Here is an 18623-nt window from a genome sequence, read left to right on the forward strand (position 1 = left end):
AAATCGGAATTGCTCGCCTCCAAAATGTCCACGCGTTCCGGCCGCTTCTAATAAAACCGCAGCGGCGGCCTGCGCTCTCTCTCTCGTGTACGTCGTTATAATCTTAAATAAGCTAAGCGAGAGGAGAGAGGGCTAAAGCTGGAGGGCGGCGCGCGCGTTTTTAATCCTTTCCCGTTGCGTTTGCGTGTTGCAGTGCGCGCGGTGGAATTATCGAAGCCCGACGAGTATGCAGTTAGTTTAGTTAAATTTAGTCAAGTTTAGAGAAACAAGGCGAGATAGGAAATAATCGGATCGTAATAAATTGATCGAGAATAGAATTTACTTTAATCGTAAAATCCACATTAAATATGTTTGAGCTTAAAATTGGATTTTACAAGCTTCCTATTGAGAAACTAAAGGACACTATTTTTCTAATTATTCACTTAATAATTGATCTAATTGCAATTAGTATAAAGCGTTTATAGATATGCGCTTAGTGCTAATTATCCAAGATATTATCCGATAATAGCGATAATTGAGGGTAGCGCAAATATAATGCAAGAAGATTGGATTCGATCGTCGCTGTAGCAGCTCGATGATTCCAATTCCGTTGCTCGTCACGTTGCTCAGGACGGTCTGCGAGGAAGGTATCTCGACATGCGGCGGGATATGCACACGCACAGAGCGAGAGAATTCCGACGCGGCAGCGAAACACGCTCCGTGCGCCGCGGGCTTAAGCGAGATGAAACGAGATGAGAGCGCGGTCGCGCTGCAGCAGCAGCAGCAGCATCATCTCGGTCGCTCGGGAGAGGAGAGCGTGTTCGTTCGGTCCGTGAGCCGGGAAAATGGCCGTGTTATTAAATCGATCGGTGCTCCGGCCAGTGGGGAGGGGTCGGAGCCGGGCCTGGGGTTTAGGGCGAGGTGGAGAAGACGGGGCGAGAGAGCGACGTGCGTATTATAGATATACGCGGGGCTGATGAGCGCGCGCGGCAGCCGACCGGTGTGGAAAGGGACCAAGGATTACGAGTGGTGGCCCTTTACTCGCTCCAGAGAAGCGGCCAGACCTGCGTACACCCGATACTTTCGGCGCTTGCTCGCGCGCGGCGAAAACGAGCGGGAATTGAGAGAGCGAAGCGAAGGGAAGGGGGGAGAAAAAAAAAGAAAAAAGAGAACAAGGTGAGGTCTGCCGATGCAGAGGAAATTAACGCAATTCTTGAATTCTGCTTCGTTTCAGTCGGTAATTCTCCTTTGTGTAACTTCAAAATAATATACACAAAATGTACATTGTTCTTAAATTAATCCCGCGATTGATGTTCGCAATTGTCGCGAATCGTTTTAGAAAAAAAAAATTTTTGGGAGACTATATGATTATACATCAGAAATTCGAGTAATTCGGATAGCTGTCTCTTAAAGATGATTACTTGATTACGGAAGCATTACTTTGGTAGTCAAATAGATTTAATTAGCCGACAATTCCCTCCACCTAAGTGTATGTGTACATATACGTACGCGAAGAGAAACCACTCACAGCTGGACGCACTATCGAGAGCTCCCCGCGATCATTTTACGACGCTAATTCCCTTGATCGACGTTAACGACCCCGTGATTTTCCGCGATAAAAGCGCGACGTAGGAAACACGCGCATTTACTCGCTCGTAATTTCCTCGCGGCGCGGCGCGGCGTCGTCGGAACTGAAAATGGCCAAGCGCTACTATTACTCCCGACCCCGACCATCGTGGAACAGCGTAACGTAACTTCTCGTCGCTATTTTCGGGACGCAGAATATACGGCTGGAATTTTTTTTCGGTGCACAGGCCCCGACGGCAGGAACGTGCCAGGAAGAAAATAGCCCGGACCAACGGCGAGTCGCGTAACGACGCGGATCTTACGGCCTGAAAAGACGACACGAGACGGCCGGGCAACTTCCACGAAAATCTACCCGCGTCGCTGCCGCGAACACGTGCATCCTAGGAGTAACAATTAGATATGCTGTGCGCGCGGAACGACGTGAGATATTCGCCTTGATATCTTTCAGCGAGAAAACACGCTGGTCATTTAATTTAATTATTTAGTTGAATCAAACTTTGTATCACTAATGCCGACAATTAGAAGATATATCTATGTTAAAAGAACAAAGAATTATAATGCAAAAAATATCAAATGTTAAAAAGAAAGATTCGTTACATCTGACTAACTTAAAAAACATAACAATTAATATCAAATTATTCGGAAAAAATTATTTCAAGGTACGGAAAATTTTAATATTAAAATTCTTTACGTCTATATATGTATATATTGACCTCGAATTTACCGAGTATCGCATCGTTGTTTATTCCCGATTAAACTCACTATCGCTCACCCTGCGCCAAATTTAATGCTGTATAAAAAATAAAGAATCGAGCGATTTATAGATCATAAATCTCTCCGCGAGTAGATGTTGGAACCGTGTTCCACGTATACGTGTAATTCCACGGCTGGGGAAGCAAAGGGTTATAAGTCGCAAACTCGCGCGAAAGTACTGTTCTTACAAAATAAACTATTGCCAGCATCTGTGCGCGAGTGGAATAAATTCACACGGAATCTCGACGGTTGTCTCTCGTATTCCTTCTTCCCCGATATATGTATACATATATACGTACAACGTTCAATGTACTTATGACGCGGAATAAATTATTCTTTCGCAAGCTAGCATCCCCTTGCTTATATGTATAAGAAACGAAACATATACACATAGAAATGAAGCTAATCTATAATAATATAATTAATATACGATAAAAAAGTTTTGCAAAGTTTTGCACCAGTATAAAACAACTCGACACAGACGCGTAACTCGAGTTTTCATCGGATAGAGAGTTTTAGTATGCGAAACAAATCGAAAAAAAATAAAACACAATTTTTCAAACGTTAATATGGCACTTAAACATCCAAATACGTTATATCAAACAAATTGCAATTAATCAAATACATAGAATTGGTTCCAAGCGAAATATGAAGACACTATTGGATTCAATATTGGTTAGCTCATTAAGCAAGATGCAGTATAATTTATCCACTCGGAGCGCGTAACGAGTTTTCACCCGCAAACGTGCGGCACAAAATATCGCGCCTCTAGTAGTGCATTATTTCGCGCGTCACGAGCAAAATTCGCTTTGCCGAACGAGGTCTTAATAAACCGGTCCCCGTCCCCAATTACGGCTTTGAAACAGCCCGCTCGGACGCGCGGCGCTCAAAAATTAATAAAAAAATATTTAACGAGACCTTGCGCGCGTTACGATAATCGCGTTTGTGCCGGATGTGAAAATTGCGATTTTACAACTTCGCCGCTCGACGGCGGGTTATTATTTTCGAAGTCATCTCGGGATCTCGAGCCGCTCTCTCTCACTCTCTCTCTCTCTCTCTCTCTCTCTCTCTCTCTCTCTCTCTCTCTCTCTCTCTCTCTCTCTCTCTCTCTCTCCCCCTCTCTCTCTCTCTCTCTCTCTCTCTCTCTCTCTCTCTCTCTCTCTCTCTCTCTCCATGTCAAATTCTTCGCTGTCGCGCCACCCTTGCGTTGCCGCGCGCGTAAGTTTGTTAACGTATCGCGTTATTATATACGTATACTTGCCGTACTCCAATGTTTATAACTAGCCGCGTAACTGCAACTCGTGTAATACAATTTACAGCAAAGCAAAACGCATTTCCCGTCGCATTGGCCGCCGGTATAACAAGTTACGACGACGAACAGTCGGGCGACATCAAACATATTAAAATCCGCGGGGGCCCGAGCGATCTCCATCCCTCCCAAACTCCGGAGTCCGCAGCGAGCGCTTTGACGTTCGTAAAAAAAAAAAGCCGCAATTACAGCGTTTCGACCTAATACAAAGTCGATACGGAGAAAATCCCGGGGTCGCGTCCGCCCGTTCTCTTTCCACCGCTTTCGCGACGCGGCCTCGTCATTATTTCGGGTCATAACCGTCCAATCCCGATCGAGGGGCGACGATTCCCACCACCCTCCACGGCTCTTTGTGACGAAGAGAGGCCGGCGGATGATCGATCGAGAGATCGGAATGCCGGGACGGGAGAGTAGATAACGACGAGCGACGACGACACGATGGCTGGCTCGCCTCCAAATCCGTTTAATTTCGTTTACGGGACGCGAGGAACGGCAACGGCAATCTTGCCGGCTGCCCGTTTACCCAGAATCGCGTCGTATTCACGTCGAATCGAACCGACCGCGTTGAACGATACGCGATCGACGTTTTAACGTCAAACAGCTGATTGCACGACGTGGCGATGGAAAAAAGAGCTCGTTTCTTGAGAAAACAGAAACATTATATTTATATCGATCGTATACTTAATGCTCAACTTTTTCGCCTTTCGTCCAACGATAATAGATTAAAATATTTAAGTTACAGAATAATTATTCATTAGACTTTTTTTTTAATTACCGGTAACTGCTGCGCCCCTAAAACTCTTAAATTACTTGCAAGATTCAGAATCAAAAAGTTTTATATTACATTTATTTTTATATTCTGAACAAGACTTCTGCCTTTCATAAAATAATATATCTCTGAATTTTGTAACTTTTAATCAGTTATTAAACACTTAGTGTAATTATAATAGTTATTAAATACTTAAAATACAGAATGTCACGTGCAAATATCCGTTAAATATCGAAGAGCTCTCGCGTGACGCATACGTAAAATCTTGTGGATCTTACGCTCGGATCATCGTGGGCGGAGAGGTCGGCGTTAAGGTGGCCCCCAGGCTTAACTCGTTTCTGTGCCACCTAATCGCATTACTCCCGTAGCTCGCGTATTTCCTTCTTCGGATATAACCGGGTAAGCCAAACGCGTAAGTTTATTAGCCGTGACGTAAACTTGACGAAATTGCAGTTAGGAGAGATCCGCGGAGTTATCGATTCATCGGCGAACGGATGGTCAGGTCGGGGAAAAAGTACGGTCGGGAGAAACGGCAGGTGGACGACAGGCCGCGGACGAAATTGGAGAAGAAAATAGATTACTCGACGATTCGTGCGCTCGTCGCGCAGCCGCGAACGGGAAAGATATGCAGTGTGACGCACGAAACGATATTTCGTATACGTGAATTGTATAACATCAGCAAACTGCCGAGGTGTTCATTTCTCGCTGCGACTTAATTGCTCGCAAATTCGACGTTTTATTTGCTTCACTTTAGAGATGTGTATTTAAATTTGAGGTATAGTTTCCTGACACCCGGTAGAACTATAATAGCCGCGTGCGTAAGCATAACCGGTTAACGGCTGCAATACGTAAACGATATTATGTTACGTAAATAGATTAATAATTAATAGGTTAAGGGTCGTTTACGGGCACGGTCGAGGTAGGTAATAAATGGAGAGTTTTCTCTTCTCTCTTTTTCTTTCTTCCTCTTTAGAGATATTCGTGTTTAAAGAGCTAGGAAACGCAGGTTTGTATTACTATATACAGCTGTATATATCTGATTACCTTTAGATATATACAGCAAGGTTGGAAATAATTCTATGTATAAAGTTTCGTTTCTACAAAACTTTTTAGCTTGAAACAGCTTAGCTCCAACAGTGAAATATATTTCGAACAGCTGTTGCTCTAAATCTCTTCAAGTCAACATCAACTGCGCTCCTTTCAACAATGTCGCGAATCAATTACGCGCAGAAACGAATTATCTCCCTAATTTAATTTAATTTGCCTAACGTGAACTTGAACTCTATCTAACAATAGACGAGAATGAGATTAAGTGGGGTACTATCTGTCACAAATCTATTAATGCTGCGTTACTTGCAATTTCGAATGTAAGAAACAGGTAAATAATTGAGAACGAAGAATCACTTATCTCTTCGACTTCAAAAGTTAAAAGAGAAATGACAAATGTGTGAAGCTGATACTACCTCGCAATTCTTTCTAACATCAACGCTGTGAATATTTTCACTTGTCTCCGGCGTGACAGAGGCGCGCGATTCACACGTGATATCATCCGCCAATCTTTCCCGTCCTCTCCCGTTCTCTCTCGAGTTATAAGATCGCTCGACAAAGAGAGTACCACGAGCATATACATTGAAAGGTATCGGCGGCTCAAAGTCCATCCGAAGCGCTAACAACGTGCATTATGCAGCCGCGTTGCGAGGTGGTCGTGGCACGCGGAATATTCCCCGCCGAGGCAATATCCCACGAAAGAAATTTACGGTTACATAATTCAGTGGCTTAATGTTTTAAGGGGAGGTGGGGAACGGGGGCTGTGGCGCGGGAACGTATATTCCCGAAAGTCGATTGATATTCTTGTATTTCTCGGCTGGATGCGTCTCATAGGGCACGAGAGTAACACACACGTCGCACATCCCTTCGTGGTGTTCTCCCTCCCCCTCGTGTGTGTTTCTCCTCCTCCTGCCTGCTCCCTCACGGTCGTTTTTTTTTTTTTCATCGCCTCGAGAGCCGCGTGTACGAATTCGAAGCACGATAAACGCATTTATCAAGCCGCGCGAGCGTTACGCGAGTGGAAACGAGAGAGCGATGAGCGGGCCATCGTATCAGTGGCGTAGTTAGATTTCTTGCGTTATTACATGAATTCTTCGTTTTTATCAATTTATATGCACATTAGTAGGTGGCTATATGAAAAAATATAAAAATATACGTCGAACCTATAGAACTAGAATTAGTAAAGGCAATACCATAAGAACGTGTATAGTGTGTGAAACTACATGTTTGTACAACACCAAGGTAGCAATTTATGTGAGAAGTGCGTATTATATTTAATTAAAATAATTTCTAAATATATATATGTAATCAATCAAAAGAACGTGTAATAGACAACACTGCGAACTACCGACATACAGTATCTGCTTTCAGCAAAAGATAATAAATTATGAATTATGGATAAGTCTAGATTGACGTTAAATACTGATTTTATACTCTATAATATTGAATTAATTATCATTATCATGAAGTCGTGTCAAACTCAAAATAAACGTATTAATATCGATATTAAATAAACGTCAAATACTGACTTCACCAAATAATCCCCAATAAATCGGCTATTAATAATTAAGATTATACAAGAAAAAAAAACTTGGTTTTTCCGTGCACATCTTGCGCGTTAAAGAAACGAAACGCGTGTCATCTGCACTCGTGGGTTCCTGTGGTTTTTGTTTATTCACGCTACATGATAGTTACACCCCTGGTTCGTACGTAGCCGGCGGCCACGTGTGAGTCCGACATACTATCGCTCACGCGCGCGTACAAACGAGAGGGGCGTCATTTGTGCCGAGTTAAAGTATGTACTCGCATTTACACGCATTCTCTCGCACCGGCCACGTGCACGCGTAAACGACAATAGTTTACGCGTAATACGTAAACTATGCAAATGATCGTTCTAGATGTAATCTATGCAAATAACGCGCAATCTATGTAGAGACTGCTATATAATAGCTGTAACTACTCGTGTTTTTTTTTTCTATTTACGTATGTAAAACGATTGTCCCAAATGAAATGAAGCTGGTTGGATAAATGCGAATTTATCTTCCTCTCTTTCTCTCAGAGAGACTAAAATTAGAAACAATTCGAACATTTTCCAATTTTTCCTGGACCGTTGTATCATAAGCGTAAATTATTACAATGCTTAATACGTTAAATGGATTATTTAACGAGCACGCGATAAAAATACGAATCAGTAGCGCGTATCCTTACGGCGCATTTCATGCTAAATTAAAAGTCCAATTTCCATTTCTGGATTTGCATCAACTGCAATTCGATCGTACTTTTGGCGAAATAAATTCGTATTCCACGTATTAAGCGGATGATATTATCGTCAGAGATTCCGAGAGATAGCGCATTCAATTTTTCACAAGCGATATACAATTTTGGAAAAAGAAAAGAGCCAATACTCGAATCTGGGAACATTTTTTCGTGTTAAGCGCGCATAGAGAATACTGGAAAGGTTTCACCAGGATTTATTGCTTCACTCACACTTTAATCGCGTCTCCGTTCGCGTCTTCGATCGGGCTCTCGCCGGCGCGCATGGCGGCACGATGAGCTCGACAACAAACGAGCTTTAAGAGGAGACCATGGCTCGCCCAGCGGTGTTCGTGTCGGGTGTGGGTGGTAAAACCGTCAGGTCGCGAAGGGTCACAGAGCAATGGAATCGCAAACGAGCGACGAGAGAGAGAGAGAGAGAGAGAGAGAGAGAGAGAGAGAGAGAGGAGAGGGGAGGCGAGACAGAGAAGGCAACAGGAACACAAAGAACGAACGAGGCGGAGGGACGGAGAGAAAGAAGGAAGAGAGACAGTAATTTTTTCCTGTGCGCTCGATTCTTCGCCTTTTATTTCCCACGAATGACAGCGTTTTATTTGCGACGTACGACACAGGCTAACGATGATGCATGCGCGAGAGACAAACGAGCGCGATAAAGGCTCCGATAAGCGAAAAGTCAGTGTTGCCGATGAAGAAATGAAAAAAAGAAAAAAACAAACAATAACATCCGAATGACCGTAGTGTCATTAACGTTGTATAATGTGGCACATTGTGAAATTTAAACTCCGTCAAGGACTTTCGCGAGAAACGTCACTTATTCGATCGTCGAACTCTATAGCGGCATCATTATCCGTATACGCGAAGTTCTCCACGTGCGTTCTTTCATGCTGTTACTAATTTGGCGCATAATAAAGAGAGAGAGAGAGGGGGAGAGAGAGAGAGAGAGAGAGAGAGAGAGAGAGAGAGAGAGAGAGAGAGAGAGAGAGAGAGAGAGAGAGAGAGAGAGAGAATGTGAGTGCGTATGAGTGCGCGCGCGAGCGTTTCCTTGCGATCACGGTAGAAAAGGAATCAAGAGAGAAGAAGATAATGGAGACGGAGGAGAGAAACTGCAGTACAGCGGAGAAGTATCGTTTACCCGCACAGATCTTTCCGTTTTCCTATACTTTGCCTAAATGACGGCGTCTTCTCATCTCACGGTGCACTCTCGCCGCGGCGCTGATACCGCCGCGAGTCCTCCGCCCTCGAGATATTAACGATGCCGAGAGGTCGACGTCGACGTCAAGACGAGGAAGCAGCGACGGCGGCAGCGGCGGCGACGGCAACGCGGCGGTGTAGATGTGGGTATATATCGCAAACCCCGGATGGTAGAGCTTCAAACGAAAATTCTGCCGCGTCCAACGAGTTTGTATCGAGCGTAGGAGGTAAAAGCACCACGGGGTAGCGGATAGAGAAAGATAGAAACAAGGAGAGAGAGAGAAAGAGACGCGGATAAAGGTAGGACGTGAAAGAGAAGGCGAATGCAGCTTCGAATGAAACAGGACGTAGTGTGGGTCGACGAGCGCAAACGAGAGATAGCCAAAAGAAAGAGCGAGAAAGAAGGGGGAGGAGAGGAAGCGAAGAGAGCGTGATAGCGCGAAAAGAGAGCAAGAAAGAGGGACAGAGGCTTCTCGTAGCGCGCGATGCTGCTGTTGCTGTTGCTGCAGAATGAGGCAGGGACGAGGGAAACGAGGAACGCGAGAGAGACAGAGAGAGAGAGAGAGAGAGGGGGGGGGTGGGGAAACTGCCACAGACCTCGGTCTGCCCGTGGTAGGCGAGGTGAGGTGGCAATCAATAAATATACAGAACCGGCGAAGAGCGAGGGAGACGAAGGGTGGCCGAGCGACTGAGCGAGCGAGTAAGCGAACGAACGAACGAGCGGCGACCGACCGAGAGCGAGAGAACGATGAGAAAGAGAGAGGAGGAGCACCTCGACAGTTGCGTCCGTCCGACCGTTCGTTCGTTCTTGCGTCCCCAAAGCCCTACGGACCTAAACCCGGAGTGAGAAAGGAGAAAAAGCGACGCGGCGCGAAGGATCGAGCGAGATGGCGTGGACGAAAAAAGTCGCCGGCGAAGACGGAGACGGATGACAGCGATGGACAGGAAACCCGGCTAGCGCGGAGGAAGGGGAGAGGAAGACAGAAAACGCAGCGGAGGGCAACTTGGGAGAGAGAAGTTCCACCCGAAGGCCGAGAGGAGTGCGCGGCTCGATGGCGGTCCAGGAAATACGAAGAGGGACCGGCGGGTCGAAGGTGAAGGGACGAAATAAACGACGAGGTCCCGTCTTCGTGGAGAGCGACAAAAATCCTGCCTAGCGAGGGAACGAGAGAGCCTTTCGAGATGAAATCGAGACGAGTCGAGAAATGAGGAGCGCAGAATGCATCCCCCGGCTGCATTAACGCGGCCAATTGTTCCGTTCTCGTATAGAAGGAACGCATGTGACTTATCAGACAAATAAATATATATCCTTTTTGTAAATCATAACGCAAATTGAGTTTATGTTCATATATATCATTAAAATGCGATTACTACTTTATTATCTATACCATGAAAAAACTTGCTCTATTAATTTATAACTGTTAACTCGTGGCATAATCGCTTCTACGTTATATAATTATTCAAATGGTCCAATTATTTTCAGATTTGTATTTAGCTAAATTTAAAAAAAAAGATACAAGCGTCGCCACAGACTGACTTTGAAAATTCAAGATTAAATGACTTTTATAGAGAACCATTGAGATATCTCAATTTGCCAACCGATTCCATCTCTCATACTTGAATACGGCTCTCACTCGGGCGAGGGTGAAAAGGTTTAGGGCAATGTATCTAGACGCAGCGCTCGGAACGAGTCTGGACGAGGAGGAGCGCAGAGTTCTCTCCTTTGTCGCGAGGAAGCGGCTGAGGATCGACGGAAGGAGCCTCGATGACCTTGGAAGGAGAGAAAGACTGGGTAGGATGTGCGCGCGCGGGACTAATTGATTTCGGGCCGGGGCGGAGGGGAAGAGAAAGGAGGCCCTTCGCTCGTTAAGGCGGCACTGATATATATCGCGTTGACGCGCGAGAGCGTATTGGGCCCCGCTTTGCATCACGCGTCCGGCTTTCGAACGACCCTGTAAATCCACGGCAAGTGCAACGCGCGTCGTAACGGTGCGGTATATACACACACGCATGGAGAGAATATAACCTTAGATTAGTGAAAATATATCTCGCTTGATCCCCGATTTCATTAGAGAACTTATTCATGCGACAAGCCTTGGTTGAGAAAATAAAATATATCTAAAATATATAAATTGACATATGAAACTTAATTGTAGTTTGATCAACAAGTATATATAAAAGAAAGGAAGAGAGGATGTCACATAGAATGACTCGTGGCGATAAGTTGCGATTGTACCTTGAGGAAGAACATCAAAGATACGCATATACCTACGGGAAAAAAACGCTCGTCGCTCGTCAGCTTACGTACTCGCGGTCCGATCATGCGAAGTCAATTTCGTCGCCCGTCGCGGAAACGTGCTTCGGCAACCGAAATCGGAATCGGCTAGGAGTAGACTTCCTCCTGGACAAGCATCATAATTCACGCCGACAAATATGCCGTCGGAACTCCGTGCATACCCTCTCGAAATACCGAACACGCGCGTCCACAAGCCGTTCGTTACACGGAAAATATTTGCCCGTTTCGTCTAAACAATATCGCGTATACGATCGCGCGGATCGAATAAAACTGAGCCCTCCCGAAAACCGGGCCGGTTAAATTGGAAAAACAAAGAGGGAGGGCATCGTCGGGTTCGGAGGAACGAAGCGGAAGGACTTGTTACGGAGATGCAAACGAGATCATTAGTTAACGAAGAAAAACGCCATTGTTGCGACGCCGATACAAAATAAGTCATTCGCATTGTTCATCCATTCGCGCACGGTGAGTTTGCTCCTTTCGAACCTGTTACCTCCGACACTACGCTATTTTCTGCCGATCTCCCCGCCTGTAATTAACTGTCAGACGGAGTTACATCGTAAGATAACCGATTACAATGTTAGATGTTGGATATTTTACAGATAGAGCTAGCCTGGCGCTCTGAAGAAATCCCGACCATTAGAGCGCGGAGGAGAACGCTCTCCCTCTATTATCGGACTTCTCTTGCCCCGCGACCTACCTTCGCCCGACTTCGCCGCTTCGCATAACGATGCCGCTTATCGCGACGCGGCGCGTCCGCGCATAGTTTTACGGTCGGAACGAGCGGAAAAGAGAGAGACGCGAGAGAGAAATTCAACCGAAAAAAGAAGGCAGCGGAACGAGCGAAAATGACTTACCGCCGAAGAGTGCAGTAGGATCGAGCAACGGATTGGCCTGGTCCGCCTGGAGTTTCTCGGAGGTGGAGGTGGCGCCCGGAGTCCCCGCCGTCGCTTCAGCTCCGCCACCTCCGCCGCCTCCGCCGCCCCCGCCCGATGCGGAGTTCTCCTTCTCCATGCCAGTCCCCTGAAACATCGCACATGGTTTCGTTACAGAAGTTCGTTCTCACGCGCGCAACGCGCGGCGCGGAGCCCGCACCGACGCGCGACGCGACGCTGCATCGCCATCAAGGACTCCGGCACACACTTCGCCCGTTCTTTATCTCGAAAAATCCGACAAGGAAGGGGGAGGTAGGGGGAGGAGGAGACGGAACAGGTTTCGCGCCGCGCACGATATTTACGACGGAGTTGCAGCGCAGAGTCGGTGCATCGAGATTTCGGTGCGCGAAATTTTTGGCGAGCCGTGCAGCCTCGGCGACGCGGGGGATTATTACTCGAGGTGAAAAACGAGAGAAAGAGACGAAGAACGCGCGCTTTATCGACCGGCTGTATAACGGAAAGGATTAAAAATACTTGTTTACTTAATAAATATATGGTTTCCGAGATTTAATAAAACTTTCAGAGACATTTTTCACTTTTTCATTAACGCGTTTATATAGATTATATTATTTAACAAGCTCGTAACAAAGTCGTAACTTCTCGTAAAAAAAACGTTGTTAATTAATTAAATTTAAATTGTACGTTGAGAATTAGCTACACGAATTCGGTAAACTGAAATAAAATATACTCGATTAAATTCTCAATAATTCGGCATCGTGAGCGTAATTTGTAATCGTAAGGAGTAATCAAATTTTCCTTAAATAATCATGTTGATGAAAATCATCGAACCAGAGAAGAGCGTCTTTATTTCCTACATAATTTTCTCTATATAATTTTCTATATAATGCGTACAATAGCCTCTATACAATATGGGAATATCGTCGCCTCGGAGATATTCCAGGCTCCTCCACCCAATTGCGGCAATTAACACTCTGCCAACCGCGCAAGTTACGCATTGACATAACTTACGCGCTGAACATCGTATAATTTTCCGTGTCCTCAAAGGTTTCCTCTCTTTCTCTTTCTCTAAAAATTTCTTGTAGTACGGCTTCTTCAAACTAATTAAAAGTCACAGAAGAATGGCGTGGTACAAAACAGGTAGGTCTATCCATTTGGTCAGTGATAAATCATGAGACGGGTAGATCTACTCAAACAGTCGGCAAACTGTTAAGCAGAAATGCATTTTGTGGAAATTATTCTCGACAAAAAAAAAAAAATGTCACGTTTACACACCACGAACGTGAGTACGCACACACGCGCACGCGCACGAGCGCAGCTCGCACGCATTTGCATTCGACAACTGTTTACCAGTCGAAGAAAGGCTTCCTCCAGCGGCGCTTTAAATAAAGGTCGTTCTCCCCTCCATCTTTTCCCCTCCAGCGCTTCAATCAGCTGACTGGCGCACTCCCCTCCCTCCGCCGCCCAGCTGTTGTATAAATATACATCGTTACAACGTTGAGTTAGGTTAGGCTGATGCTAGGCTAGACGATGCACCGGCGTCGGCGCAGTTATTATCATACAGCCAGCATTGTTGTTATCATGCATATGCACGAGTCCGCGAGACGAAGCGAGATTAACGTCGCCGCGATTACGTTAATTAATCGTCGAGCGAGATGATTTTTCACCTTTCGTATCTTTCTCTGGAAATCCAAGCTTTAGCCATGTGTGACGTTTCGCTGATATCTGCACTGATACGGCGAGTGTTGTGTCAAGCATACGCCTATGTGTGGAATTATCTCTGTTTCTCTTTCTCTCTCTTTTCCCGTCCTTTGAAGAGCGTCGTTTCAGAAAGCACGAGTGCATCGTTCGGCGATAAACGGATTCTCAGTTCGAATGGAATGCTGAAATGGCATTTACTATATATACCGTTATTAACTCGTTAGTCCTTAATGCATTTTCTGCCGCTATTCACGCGGGCGGAATGCGTTTTCAAACGCGAAGGAATCCGTGCTCGACGAATTAATCACGATTCTATTGAAAACGAAATTTTCATATACTGGGGGAAAAAAGTGTACGACCGGTATCCTCCGCCGATGCGAGGAACGTATATTCCGTTTACGTAACACACACCGAAATTCGTATAGACGCGGGTCGATCTCTGTTTTTAAAATTTACACGCGCGACGACGCCGCGACGCTTAAGTACCTAAGGTAAAGGTACCAATACCCGGACACTTAGCATAGGAAATGTACCAATACCCGGACACGTATCTGTGTCTAGATACCTTTAAAAAATATAAATTTATGAAAATAAATATTATAATTGAGGTTTCAAACTGCAAGAAAAAATACTTTTATCTTTGATTTTAATTCGCGTTATACTTATAAATAATAAGGTGTCCGGATATAGGTACATGTCCGGGTATTGGTACCTTTACCTAATCGATTATCTTCCGGCGGAATGTATTATTCACTGCAACGATAGAGAAAACTTCTAATGCATATATACCCCACTTCCTATTCCGCATACTATCATGTCACAACCGGAATAAACCCGGGAGTCCCCGCACAGGGAAAATTCACCGTGTGGTCTGGTATACACAATATAGCCTTGATTCCGTGCTATACGAGTCGTCACGCGATCGTTATTGGCGACGTATTGATTCAAGTTGGCCCCCCTCGTTCTTATCGGCTCGTAACGGTCTTATTGGAGAGTCTTCGCAAAGCATCCAGGATTTCTAGGGTCGCGTTGATCGATCCGTTGAATGATGGCGAAAGTAACGTATATAAGTAATTCCGCGTTCTTTATTCTCGTTAATCTAATGGATGAGAAGGCGGATGTAGAAAGCACTTAGTATTGAGTGGCATATCGCTAAGGCGAAAGAAAGAAAGCGAGATAATCCGATTTAAATATTTCAGAGATATTTCTAAACGCGTGCGTCTACGTTTTCCGCGTATCCTTTCTTTATTGGCTTCCTCTTACTTTTATGAGCCACGCTCTAAGAGAATCATCGTAAAATGGCTCTTTTATATTTAAACCTAGACATTTAGGATATGTGGATATATTTAACACACACAGTTAAAAAAAGAATTAGTTTATATATATATATATATATACCTACACAGTTTTAAATCGTGTTCTTTCTCACTTTCTCATCTACATTATCTTTGTAAAATCCATTTAAAAAAATAATGTACTACAATTTTTCATCGTTTTTCTTTAAAATTCGATTTTTTATAAAATGAAATAAGTCCATTTATATACAAAAATGTATAGGAGGTGCGTTACATAGATTTTAAATTGTTTACTTATAAAATATTATTCATAACATTGTTATAAATGTACCACCTTTACAGTTTACAAATATCAATAATGTACCTGTTCATTAAACAGGTATTCATTTATAATTATTTAGCTCCGGAAAAACTCAATTAAGCAATGTACCCAGATATTTATGCATGCCGCATTGTAGTAAGCAGTTATCGCGGTGATATTTCAATATTCATATATATAGAATTTGCGCGATTATTTTGCATCGCAAGCAGTTAACAGAAAGGAACTCTTACAATGGCTCTTACTGCGCTTTCAGATTTGTGAATGGTGATGTCGTGCGAAGCCTCTCTCGTTTGTAATTGACAAAAGAAGCCGCGCAGAAGCCCTTTGTCGCCGGAAATTATCCTCCGAATAACTGTGACAGGAAAGCGCGCCCTTTCAATATCTTCTACTGTTGCTATTATTACTCTTTGCTTGTGTGTGTTGGTAACTAAAAGCGAAAAGTCGCCGACTCAAATTAACGAAAATTCCGAGTTTCGCGCGTACAATCATTAGAGTATCTTTAACTATCTCAATTAAGTATCAAAATTAGTACTTCAATGACTACTATTTTTGCTGAAAATTTGTACATTATTTTCCAACACAATTTGCGATATATTATTTGCATTGTTATATACGTTACATTTGGAAGGGAAAATTTCTTGCCTTGATGGAGAGTATATAAATAAATGCTTTTTCTACGTGTTATCTTTTCTCTTAAAATTAGAAATACGATCTGTCAATGTGACAGAAGTATGACTTTTTGCCTATTGATGAACACGTTCCGAATTCTAAAAAACAGAAATGTTACACTTGACGCTTGTCGAAGTAATATTCGATTCTCATGATATTATCAAATTTTCCTGTCGTTCAATTTCCAATTAAAGTTGCTTCAGCTTTAATAATAAAGCCGCAGTTTAATCACAATATGATTCTATTTTTAAAAAAACACAATAGACACATTAATTAAATAAAATTGGGAATTCGGGGTGCGATCTTGAGCATTTTTCAAGTTTATCATACGAACGCCATCTAAACTTTTTAACGGCGTAAAGAAAGAGAGAGTGATGTACAATTAAATCAAATATACTTTAGTTCCCGCGAATGTTCCTTTCAATGCAGAACTTGGACAATTTTCGATAATTTCCGAACTCTTATAGTGGCGCGCGCGGTGCTGAGATAGGTATCGGAATCCGCGGTCGAAATTATCACCTACATCCGAGGAACGTATATAATTAGACGCGTCTCCCGGACGCGCCGAATAACATATGGTATAACCGAGCTCGCGCAATTACTGCTGCGGCAACACGACTCGTTTATCAATCTCTTCAAAAGAGTTTCTTTCCTGTGTACATCACGCAAAATTCGCGCAAGTGGGAATGCTTATAACTAAGCATATCAATATTTTTCATTGTTTCTTCGCGAGCGTATATTCAACTTTTTTTTTTTACAAAATATCAATGTCATTCGTGATAGCCGAAGGAATTTATTGTCAGAGAAATCCTTCTCTATGACAATAAATTAGTAAAAATTAATCAACGTATTGCAACAAAAATGTGCGCGGTATTGTCCACTCATTCATTTCTTTTAAATAATGCTTTTCTATTAGCTAATTAGATATCGGTTCTGAATTTATAAAGAGAAAATTTAAATCTCACTAACGTCACTGGATAACATCGTTCAGTTCTAATTATCGGAGTTAAATTAACGTGATTTACAACAATACGTGCGCAACGCAAATAAAATATCGATACGCGCGGACAATATCGAGGTATTGTAAAGAGATCTCCATTCGACGATTCGACATCGTCGTCATCCGCACGGCGCGTTCGGAATATCCGGGCGACGCCACCCCGGTTTTCAGCTATATAGGCGGGCACACTTCGAGATGCTCGTAAATTGGCGAGGAAGAGAAGGGCGAGGAACGAGGGCGAGAGAAGGGTGCGCGAGAGGGGAGGTGAACGCCTTAAGGCAAGGGAACGCGGGGGCGGCGAACCGAGAGCAAAAGGAAGACACGGACGCGACCATCGATTTCTCGACCGGTATTACGCTCCTTTCCTTCGGCCGGGAAAAGCTCGGGTGCCAGCCTGGAACACGGTCGTTGTCGTGGTAGAGAAAAGAGCCCCGGTGACGAGGAAGAAACGCGCCGTTTGTTCGCGAAATGCGACGCCCTCCTGCGCCGACAATGCGCGTCCGACTTCAACTTATATTGCGTTTTATTCCTGCGCTTCCTCTCATCCGCTTTTCGAGCTTCGAATATTTCGACCTTATTAATCCATGAATATCTCGCGTCTCGACTTCAGTCAGGGATATAGCGGGATAAATCAGTTTATTCGGAAGGAACGTTACTCCGAAACTCTAATTTTTCAGAAAGCATTCGGAAAAAAATGCACTCGGTATCATTAATAATATGAGAATACAAAGTTCTCTCTGCCTGACTGCTAATGCTACTTAATGACGTATATTCGCATGTTCATCCTTATTAATAATGTAATGCACGATGTGGTATCTGTGTCTAATGTTTTTCTATTTTACCGCAGAGATAGAAAAATGTGCGTGAGATTACGCGATAACCACACACGCGTTCTTCGAAGCAAAGCCAAGTATGATTACTAATACCTTTTTTTCCCGTAACCGACTGTACGCTGCAAAACTTTGGCTTAACATATTTTTACGTAAACTCATTTCTGCATTCTGCGACAACGCCGCAGAGAAGATACATAATTACGAGCGTTGCATCGATGTCACTGTGCCGCATCAGATAATACTTCCATGTACGTTAATTATATCCGATTCCATTCCCTCGTGCGCTCGGAAGAAAAACATTACCAGCCACATGCGGACCTTGCAACATGAATGTTTCATCCTGAAGCGAACGTATCATCGTTATATGTCGTTACAGTAATTAGTGAATTTAAATAGAACGCCAATTTACAACAAGTCCATCGCTATCCCAGTTAATTGCCGTAATGAAACCAGATGTACGTGAATATAATAATATTTGACGAACCGGAATTTTCGTTTCGGAAAGCTCGCAAGGGAGATGGACGTGAAACAATAAAGGGATGAGACGCATATAAAGGTCTAATACACAAAATTGCAGGTTGATGCGGATAAACGTAATAGAGGTGCAATCCTAATAGCTTCGACAGGATAACGTTGTAATAGCTCGACAAATTCGGTAAACAGATTCGGGAAGATGTGACAATGTCCTCGACGACGAGCCGAGACGCA

At 43.9% G+C, this 18623-nt stretch overlaps 1 protein-coding gene across 15 annotated transcripts in view; it reads right to left on the bottom strand.

Moving 5' to 3' along the window:
* LOC143897516 (bromodomain adjacent to zinc finger domain protein 2B) overlaps window positions 1-18623 on the bottom strand; it is a 162447-nt gene that overhangs the window by 32867 nt on the left and 110957 nt on the right. For all 15 annotated transcript variants that reach the window (XM_077406251.1, XM_077406297.1, XM_077406278.1 and 12 more), the window contains one exon: window positions 12060-12225. In XM_077406251.1, coding sequence (XP_077262377.1) covers window positions 12060-12216 — 157 coding nt within the window. In that variant the 5' untranslated portion in view covers window positions 12217-12225. The remainder of the gene's footprint in view (window positions 1-12059; window positions 12226-18623) is intronic.

This window comes from Temnothorax americanus, unplaced genomic scaffold, assembly GCF_048541705.1.
Source record: "Temnothorax americanus isolate GAGA-0224 unplaced genomic scaffold, ASM4854170v1 Scaffold1, whole genome shotgun sequence".
Lineage (NCBI taxonomy): Eukaryota > Metazoa > Arthropoda > Insecta > Hymenoptera > Formicidae > Temnothorax > Temnothorax americanus.